General features: G+C 46.2%; 1 protein-coding gene across 1 annotated transcript; it reads right to left on the bottom strand.

The window, feature by feature from the left end:
* Nucleotides 1-41: 41 nt before the first annotated feature.
* LOC135555467 (telomerase RNA component interacting RNase-like) lies at nt 42-2065 on the bottom strand. The gene is made up of 3 exons (XM_064987918.1): nt 1227-2065; nt 799-876; nt 42-695 (listed from the first exon to the last, which is right to left on the bottom strand). Exons 1-3 carry the CDS (start codon nt 1494-1496, stop codon nt 591-593), a joined length of 453 nt encoding a protein of 150 aa, XP_064843990.1. The 5' UTR covers nt 1497-2065; the 3' UTR covers nt 42-590.
* Between the last annotated feature and the right edge of the window lie 8152 nt (nt 2066-10217).

The following is a 10217-nucleotide window of genomic DNA, read 5'->3' as shown; positions in this document are numbered from 1 at the left end:
GGTCAGCATTGCAAAGAAACACTTTACCATGCTACCTGGAGTCTGATTAAGCAAATGTTTATTTGACGGGTAACAATCTAACCGGAGACACTACCTGACGGTTGCTTATCCAAAGCAGCCCAAAAGGTCAAATTAATCAACACAAGGCTGCACAACTTTCTGTGCCTCCACCAGAGGTTCTTTAGGGTTCTGGGTCCAGACAAAGCCAACACACCCAAGGCACAACACACAGGTCAATGGGCGGTGCTTATAATTTAAACTTCAGCTGACATCAAATGCCATCTCAAACTCAAATTACTCAACTTATTCCAGGAGCTACAATCCTGACAGTATGACCCTTAAATAATCAAGCAGGACCAATAATGTACTCCAATACAATCCCAAAAGCCTTTAAGTCCACATCAAAATGCTATTGCCCCATACAGCACACAAGCTAACATTCATTTAAACCCAAAAAGAAAACAGGAAAAACAAGATTAAACATTAAAATAGGTGATCGCTTCTACAGCTGTAAAGAGTCTGGCAGTATGCAGAAGGTTTGATGGCTGTCCCAATCACTGTTGGTTTCTTTCTAAAAGGTCCTCCAGAGTCTATTTGACCAGAGGCCTGGTTTTGTCATCATCGCCACACTGGTGTGCTTTATACTTTTTCACCTCTGCCATGTATTTTGTCCAGGCATCCCCCTTGCCCTCCATCTGGAAAACAGAATAAATAATTACACAATGGTTTAGAAGGCAAGTGGTATTTCATGAAGACAATGTCATGACAAAACTATCAGGAAAAAAATATTTCTTGAACCTCAGGGTCCACTTTCTGTTTCTTCGCAACCATGCCAGTCTTGAGGGCCAATTTAGAGCCACCTCTGCGCTTCCCCACCTGGGTTAGGGGATAGAAGACTGAAACCGTTATACGAGCCCTTGCAGGTGGACTGCCAATGATGGAGACTACACAAGACGAGAAAACAAAGAAAAAGCCTATGTTATCACCGAAAACATTCCTGAAGTCAAGTAGCTAATGAATGCTTTCCAATGTCTAGACCTGATGTGGATATCAGGTTACTTGGTGACATTGCAGTGCACCTCTTCATGTGTGAATGTATCCCTCTATGGTTATGTAACTATACACTAACGTGAGCTGTGTGTGGTGGATAAACAAAATGTTTAATTTGTTAATTGAGACATTGCCATTGGCTACAATCTATAGCTAACAACAGCCAAACCCCTTACAAAGCTGGTCACACTTGGAGTCTTCTTTTCCTGTGTCGACTGTCCGTCAGCAGTACTTTTATCACCGCATCCTTGGTCCATTTCTTTTTTCATTTTTTCTTCCTCCATTTTTTTCTTGAACATCTCCATAAAGCTTCCATCATTAGCAAATGAATTGGCCGCCGCTGCTTTGCTGACTCCCGGTGCAGGACTGGCTGGCGACCCCGGGCTGTTACTGCTCGAATCGCTGCTGTTTTGATGTCTTCTTCTGTATCCACGCTTCAGATCCATGTTAGCTTTTTTATGTAGAAGGGCTCAGTTCCTTTAGGCCTTTCTGTAACTAGTGGTGTGCTCTCTGGTCGTTCTGTGTCAACGTAAACTAAAGCCGGCTAGCTACTTGACAAAAAAATGCTATCGTGACAGAGACTCCACCCGTACCCCAAACAAAACAACAAACTTCGAGGCAAAGTAGCTAGCATACGAAGCCGTCTAATTAAACACGTGGTAATCCATAAATTAATCGGAGTCACACTTGTCCGTCTCCCAGCGAGCTAGCACAGGTCCTCACGGCAAAAAAACGCAGGCTTGTTGTTGGTGGCTAGCTAACGTTAGCGTTGTATCTAGCTAGCTATTCGAAAAATGTCAACTAGCTAAGGACCAAACAATTGTGTCATGAGCAGCTAAACTAGTGCAAAACACAAATAAACCACATTAGATATATATATATATATAATATATTTTTTCAAACGACTCTCAAAGCTAAGTATATTACTGATATATTGGCTACATTTGTCCAGATGTGGTTTTCTTTCACATGTTATCGGCCATGTTGAATTTCGGCTTATCATTTACGTCAGCACGTCAATATTCTATGGTATTATGGCGGTCCGCAAACATTCGTTAGAGGTGCATGCCGCCACCTACTGTGTGGGCTGTGTCAGTTTAATGTTCTGGAGTGTGAATTCAATAGACTTCTTGAAATAAAAAGGAGAGGGAAAATGGAAGAAAAATTGCCCTACGAACCAACCCTTCACCCATTAAAACCTCACTACTATTACACTTCTTGACCCTATCTTTTTATTTAACCTTTATTTTTATCAGGAAGTCATACTCAGGGCTCCCGAGTGGCGCAGCGGTCTAATACACTGCATTGCAGCGCTTGAGGCGTCAATACAGACACCCTAGTTCATATCCAGGGTGTCTCATTACCGGTTGTGACTGGGCGTCCCTTAGGGTGGCGTGCACAATTGGCTCAACTTTGTCCGAGTTTGTCTGGTGTAGGTTGTCATTGTAAATAAGAATTTGTTCTTAACTGACTTGCCTAGTTAAATAAAGGTTTGAATACTGGGACCAAGGTCTCTTTTACAGATGAGCAGCCCTGAATTACAGAAACTACAGATATCAAAATATTAACACAAAATAAAAACTGAAAAAAAGGCACGGCCATAAAAAACAAACATCAGTAATAAGGTCCTCAGTCAGCTTTCTGAATTGCCTTAGAGCCGTGGTTCCCAAACGTTGTATAGTCCCATACCTCTTCAAACATTCAACCTCCAGCAGCATAGCACCAGGGTCAGCGCACTCTCAAATGTTTGTTTTTTTGCCATCATTGTAAGCCTGCCACACTCACACTATACGATACATTTATTAAACATAAGAATGAGTGTGAGTTTTTGGAACAACGTGGCTCGTGGGAAGTGACAAAGAGCTCTTATAGGACCAGGTCACAAATAATAATATAATAATAATCAATAATTTTGCTCTTTATTTAACCATCTTTCCGGTTCCGGGTTGGAGCGAGCGGTCGCATCTACACTTCAGTCCGCAGGTAGTATAACTTTTCATTACATTTTCATTACATTTCATTATAGTACAATGGTTTGATTTGTCTAATCTTAGCAATTTCTTCTTAGCTAGCTACATAGCCGTCTTTGTATCAAAGATAATTGCGTAATTATCGTATTTCGTAGTCCTAACGTAGTCTACACTGCTATCTGCCCAGTAGCTAGCTATCGTCCACCGTCTACTAGCACTGTAGAAACTATTACACTCAACTGAACGACTCGATTAGTGTAGTGTTAGCTAGCTACATAGTTGTCTTTGCTGTCTTCGTATCCAAGATAATTGTGTAGTTTAGAGTGTGTAGACTTAGAGTGATTATCTTAATTTACCGAGGTTAGCTAGCCAGCTTTTTGTCGTCCTTAATGTAGGAGATACTGCTAGCTAGCTAGCCAACAGCTAGCCAACGTCTACCGAATTGAACTTCAACTACCCGGTCAACATTCCGCTTCGCTCCACAGGTAGTATCACATTTTCATTTCACTTCATTACAGTACAACGGTTTGATTTGTTTGATCGTAGCTAGCTAGCTACATAGCCGTCTTTGTATCTAAGACAATTGTGTAGTCTAGAGCGATTTTCTAGGTTAGCTAGCCAGCTATTGTCGTTCTTTTAACGTAACGTTACGTAATCAACACTGCTAGCTAGCCAGCTAGCCCCCGAATAGCAGCACTGTAGAAACTATTACACTCGACGGAACGACTTGATTAGTGTAGTGTCAACAACGCAGCCACTGCCAGCTAGCCTACAAAGTCAACAACGCAGCCACTGCCAGCTAGCCTACTCCAGCAGTACTGTATCATTTCAATCATTTTTAGTCAATAAGATTCTTGCTACGTAAGCTTAACTTTCTGAACATTCGAGACGTGTAGTCCACTTGTCATTCCAATCTCCTTTGCATTAGCGTAGCCTCTTCTGTAGCCTGTCAACTATGTGTCTATCTATCCCTGTTCTCTCCCCTCTGCACAGACCATACAAACGCTCCACACCGCGTGGCTGCGGCCACCCTAATCTGGTGGTCCCAGCACGCACGACCCACGTGGAGTTCCAGGTCTCCGGTAGCCTCTGGAACTGCCGATCTGCGGCCAACAAGGAAGAGTTCATCTCAGCCTATGCCTCCCTCCAGTCCCTCGACTTCTTGGCTCTGACGGAAACATGGATCACCACAGATAACACTGCTACTCCTACTGCTCTCTCTTCGTCCGCCCACGTGTTCTCAGACACCCCGAGAGCTTCTGGTCAGCGGGGTGGTGGCACCGGGATCCTCATCTCTCCCAAGTGGTCATTCTCTCTTTCTCCCCTTACCCATCTGTCTATCGCCTCCTTTGAATTCCATGCTGTCACAGTTACCAGCCCTTTCAAGCTTAACATCCTTATCATTTATCGCCCTCCAGGTTCCCTCGGAGAGTTCATCAATGAGCTTGATGCCTTGATAAGCTCCTTTCCTGAGGACGGCTCACCTCTCACAGTCCTGGGCGACTTTAACCTCCCCACGTCTACCTTTGACTCATTCCTCTCTGCCTCCTTCTTTCCACTCCTCTCCTCTTTTGACCTCACCCTCTCACCTTCCCCCTACTCACAAGGCAGGCAATACGCTCGACCTCATCTTTACTAGATGCTGTTCTTCCACTAACCTCATTGCAACTCCCCTCCAAGTCTCCGACCACTACCTTGTATCCTTTTCCCTCTCGCTCTCATCCAACACTTCCCACACTGCCCCTACTCCGATGGTATCGCGCCGTCCCAACCTTCGCTCTCTCTCCCCCGCTACTCTCTCCTCTTCCATCCTATCATCTCTTCCCTCTGCTCATACCTTCTCAAACCTATCTCCTGATTCTGCCTCCTCAACCCTCCTCTCTTCCCTTTCTGCATCCTTTGACTCTCTATGTCCCCTATCCTCCAGGCCGGCTCGGTCCTCCCCTTCCGCTCCGTGGCTCGACGACTCATTGCGAGCTCACAGAACAGTGCTCCGGGCAGCCGAGCGGAAATGGAGGAAAACTCGCCTCCCTGCGGACCTGGCATCCTTTCACTCCCTCCTCTCTACATTTTCCTCCTCTGTCTCTGCTGCTAAAGCCACTTTCTTCCACTCTAAATTCCAAGCATCTGCCTCTAACCCTAGGAAGCTCTTTGCCACCTTCTCCTCCCTCCTGAATCCTCCTCCCCCCTCCTCCCTCTCTGCAGATGACTTCGTCAACCATTTTGAAAAGAAGGTCGACGACATCCGATCCTCGTTTGCTAAGTCAAACGACACCGCTGGTTCTGCTCACACTGCCCTACCCTGTGCTTTCTCCCCTCTCTCTCCAGATGAAATCTCGCTTCTTGTGACGGCCGGCCGCCCAACAACCTGCCCGCTTGACCCTATCCCCTCCTCTCTTCTCCAGACCATTTCCGGAGACCTTCTCCCTTACCTCACCTCGCTCATCAACTCATCCCTGACCGCTGGCTACGTCCCTTCCGTCTTCAAGAGAGCGAGAGTTGCACCCCTTCTGAAAAAACCTACACTCGATCCCTCCGATGTCAACAACTACAGACCAGTATCCCTTCTTTCTTTTCTCTCCAAAACTCTTGAACGTGCCGTCCTTGGCCAGCTCTCCCGCTATCTCTCTCAGAATGACCTTCTTGATCCAAATCAGTCAGGTTTCAAGTCTAGTCATTCAACTGAGACTGCTCTTCTCTGTATCACGGAGGCGCTCCGCACTGCTAAAGCTAACTCTCTCTCCTCTGCTCTCATCCTTCTAGACCTATCGGCTGTCTTCGATACTGTGAACCATCAGATCCTCCTCTCCACCCTCTCCGAGTTGGGCATCTCCGGCGCGGCCCACGCTTGGATTGCGTCCTACCTGACAGGTCGCTCCTACCAGGTGGCGTGGCGAGAATCTGTCTCCTCGCCACGCGCTCTCACCACTGGTGTCCCCCAGGGCTCTGTTCTAGGCCCTCTCCTATTCTCGCTATACACCAAGTCACTTGGCTCTGTCATAACCTCACATGGTCTCTCCTATCATTGCTATGCAGACGACACACAATTAATCTTCTCCTTTCCCCCTTCTGATGACCAGGTGGCGAATCGCATCTCTGCATGTCTGGCAGACATATCAGTGTGGATGACGGATCACCACCTCAAGCTGAACCTCGGCAAGACGGAGCTGCTCTTCCTCCCGGGGAAGGACTGCCCGTTCCATGATCTCGCCATCACGGTTGACAACTCCATTGTGTCCTCCTCCCAGAGCGCTAAGAACCTTTGCGTGATCCTGGACAACACCCTGTCGTTCTCAACTAACATCAAGGCGGTGGCCCGTTCCTGTAGGTTCATGCTCTACAACATCCGCAGAGTACGACCCTGCCTCACACAGGAAGCCGCGCAGGTCCTAATCCAGGCACTTGTCATCTCCCGTCTGGATTACTGCAACTCGCTGTTGGCTGGGCTCCCTGCCTGTGCCATTAAACCCCTACAACTCATCCAGAACGCCGCAGCCCGTCTGGTGTTCAACCTTCCCAAGTTCTCTCACGTCACCCCGCTCCTCCGCTCTCTCCACTGGCTTCCAGTTGAAGCTTGCATCCGCTACAAGACCATGGTGCTTGCCTACGGAGCTGTGACCTAAAAGGGGAACGGCACCGCAGTACCTCCAGGCTCTGATCAGGCCCTACACCCAAACAAGGGCACTGCGTTCATCCACCTCTGGCCTGCTCGCCTCCCTACCACTGAGGAAGTACAGTTCCCGCTCAGCCCAGTCAAAACTGTTCGCTGCTCTGGCCCCCCAATGGTGGAACAAACTCCCTCACGACGCCAGGACAGCGGAGTCAATCACCACCTTCCGGAGACACCTGAAACCCCACCTCTTCAAGGAATACCTAGGATAGGATAAAGTAATCCTTCTCACCCCCCCTTAAATGATTTAGATGCACTATTGTAAAGTGGCTGTTCCACTGATGTCAGAAGGTGAATTCACCAATTTGTAAGTCGCTCTGGATAAGAGCGTCTGCTAAATGACTTAAATGTAATGTAATGTAAATGATTGACCACAAGTTCTCAATTGGGATTCAGGTCTGGGGAGTTTCCTGGCCATGGACCCAAAATATCAATATTTTGTTCCCCGAGCCACTTCGTTATCATTTTTGCCTTATGGCAAGGTGCTCCATCATGCTGAAAAAGGCATTGTTCATCACCGAACTGTTCCTGGATGGTTGGGAGAAGTTGCTCTCGGAGGATGTGTTGGTACCATTCTTTATTCATGGCTGTGTTCTTCGGCTAAATTGTGAGTGAGCCCACTCCCTTGGCTGAGAAGCAACCCCACACATTAATGATCTCAGGATGCTTTAATGTTGGCATGACACACGACTGATGGTAGCGCTCACCTTGTCTTCTCCAGACAAACTTTTTTCAGGATGCCCCAAACAATTGGAAAGGGGATTCATCAAATGACTTTACCCCAGTCCTCAGCAGTCCAATCCCTGTACCTTTAGCAGAATATCAGTCTGTCCCTGATGTTTCTCCTGGAGAGAAGTGGCTTCTTTGCTGCCCTTCTTGACACCAGGCCATCCTCCAAAAGTCTTTGCCTCACTGTGTGTGCAGATGCACTCGCACCTGCCTGCTGCCATTCCTGAGCAAGCACTGGTGGTGCCCCGATCCCGTAGCTGATTCAACTTTAGGAGACGGTCCTGGCGCTTGCTGGACTTTCTTGGGCGCCCTGAAGCCTTCTTCACAACATTTGAACCGCTCTCCTTAATGTTCTTGATGATCCAATAAATGGTTGATTTAGGTGCAATCTTACTGGCAGCAATATCCTTGCCTGTGAAGCCCTTTTTGTGCAAAGCAATGAGGACGGCACATGTTTCCTTGCAGGTAACCATGGTTGACAGAGGAAGAACAATGATTCCAAGCACCACCCTCCTTTTGAAGCTTCCAGTCTGTTATTCAAACTCAATCAGCATAACAGAGTAATCACCATCCTTGTCCTCGTCAGCACTCACACCTGTGTTAACGAGGGAATCACTGACATGATGTCAGCTGGTCCTTTTGTGGCAGGGCTGAAATGCAGTGGAAATGTTTTTTTGGGGGGATTCAGTTCATTTTCATGGCAAAGAGGGACTTTGCAATTAATTGCAATTCATCTGATCACTCTTCATAACATTCTGGAGTATATGCAAATTGCCATCATACAAACTGAGGCAGCAGACTTAATATTTGTGTCATTCTCAAAAGTTTTGGCTACGACTGCACATATCTACCTCAATTACCTCATACCCCTACATATCGACTCAGTACTGGTACCCATTATATATAACCATGTTATCGTTATTCATTGTGCATCTTTTATTACTTGTTTTACTTTTCTATTATTTCTCTATTTTCTTTCTCTCTGCATTGTTAGGAAGGGTCTGTAAGTAAGCATTTCACTGTTAGTCCACACCGGTTGTTTACGAAGCATGTGACAAATACAATGTCATTTGATCCTACACCAGGCCGGCAGCCAGGAGGACAGCACACTGTCTATCGTTCAACACACCTTGGATCTCTTCTAAAGTAAAATCTTGTAAATCAAAGTATTTCTTTGCAGCTACCACCACATCTATTTTTTGTGATTTCCGGGGTACAGTTGACAACCATGGCTATTGTAAGGGTAAAATTAGTATTAGCATTACTTTAAGGTTTAAATAAATGATAGGTGAGTACAATCCTGTTACTCTGATTGTGAAAGTTGCTGTTTTCACATAACTCTGAACCTAATTCACCACGGCTGTGCACATCTCATGTTCTTACTCCCACCCTCTGTACTCTGAAACTTGTATGAATGAAGTCTCTCCTTATCCTCTATTCTAAGAACAAATAGTTCTTAGTACTCGCAGGAGAACACAGAGGACTCTGAATATTTGGCCACCTCATCCAGTAGATAACTGTCAGTTCGACACATTGAGACAGTTGTGGTGGATTAAGGAAATGTTACAAGGTTGGGCTATACAGTGGGGAGAACAAGTATTTGATACGCTGCTGATTTTGCAGGTTTTCCTACTTACAAAGCATGTTGAGGTGTGTAATTTTGATCATAGGTACACTATGATAAAACTGTGAGAGACGGAATCTAAAACAAAAATCCAGAAAATCACATGGTATGATTTTTAAGTAATTAATTTGCATTTTATTGCATGACATAAGTATTTGATCACCTACCAACCAGTAAGAATTCTGTCTCTCACAGACCTGTTAGTTTTTATTTAAGAAGCTCTCCAGTTGTCCACTCATTACCTGTATTAACTGCACCTGTTTGAACTCGTTACCTGTGTAAAAGACATCTGTCCATACACTCAATCAAACAGACTCCAACCTCTCCACAATGGTCAAGACCAGAGAGCTGTGTAAGGACATCAGGGAAACAATTGTAGACCTGCACAAGGCTGGGATGGGCTACAGGACAATAGGCAAGCAGCTTGGTGAGAAGGCAACAACTGTTGGCGCAATTATTAGAAAATGGAAGAAGTTCAAGATGACGGTCAATCACCCTCGGTCTGGTGCTCCATGCAAGATCTCACCTCGTGGGGCATCAATGATCATGAGGAAGGTGAGGGGACTACACGGTAGGACCTGGTCAATGACCTGAAGAGAGCTGGGACCACAGTCTCAAAGAAAACCATTAGTAACACACTACCCCATCATGGATTAAAATCCTGCAACACACGCAAGGTCCCCCTGCTCAAGCCAGCGCATGTCCAGGCCCATCTGAAGTTTGCCAATGACCATCTGGATGATCCAGAGAAGGAATGGGAGAAGGTCATGTGGTCTGATGAGACAAAAATATAACTTTTTGGTCTAAACTCCACTTGCTGTGTTTGGCGGAAGAAGAAGGATGAGTATAACCCCAAGAACACCATCCCAACCGTGAAGCATGGAGGTGGAAACATCATTCTTTGGGGATGCTTTTCTGCAAAGGGGACAGGGCGACTGCACCGTATTGATGGGAGGATGGATGGGGTCATCTATCGCGAGATCTTGGTCAACAACCTCCTTCCCTCAGTAAGATCATTGAAGATGGGTCGTGGCTGGGTCTTCCAGCATGACAACGACCCGAAACACACAGCCAGGGCAACTAAGGAGTGGCTCCGTAAGAAGCATCTCAAGGTCCTGGAGTGGCCTAGCCAGTCTCCAGACCTGAACACAATAGAACATCTTTGGATGGAGCT

The sequence above is a fragment of the Oncorhynchus masou genome, chromosome 15, assembly GCF_036934945.1.
Source record: "Oncorhynchus masou masou isolate Uvic2021 chromosome 15, UVic_Omas_1.1, whole genome shotgun sequence".
NCBI classification, from domain to species: Eukaryota; Metazoa; Chordata; class Actinopteri; order Salmoniformes; family Salmonidae; genus Oncorhynchus; species Oncorhynchus masou.
The sequence above is the reverse complement of the archived record's forward strand: the minus strand, read 5'-3'. Positions and strand labels throughout refer to the sequence as shown.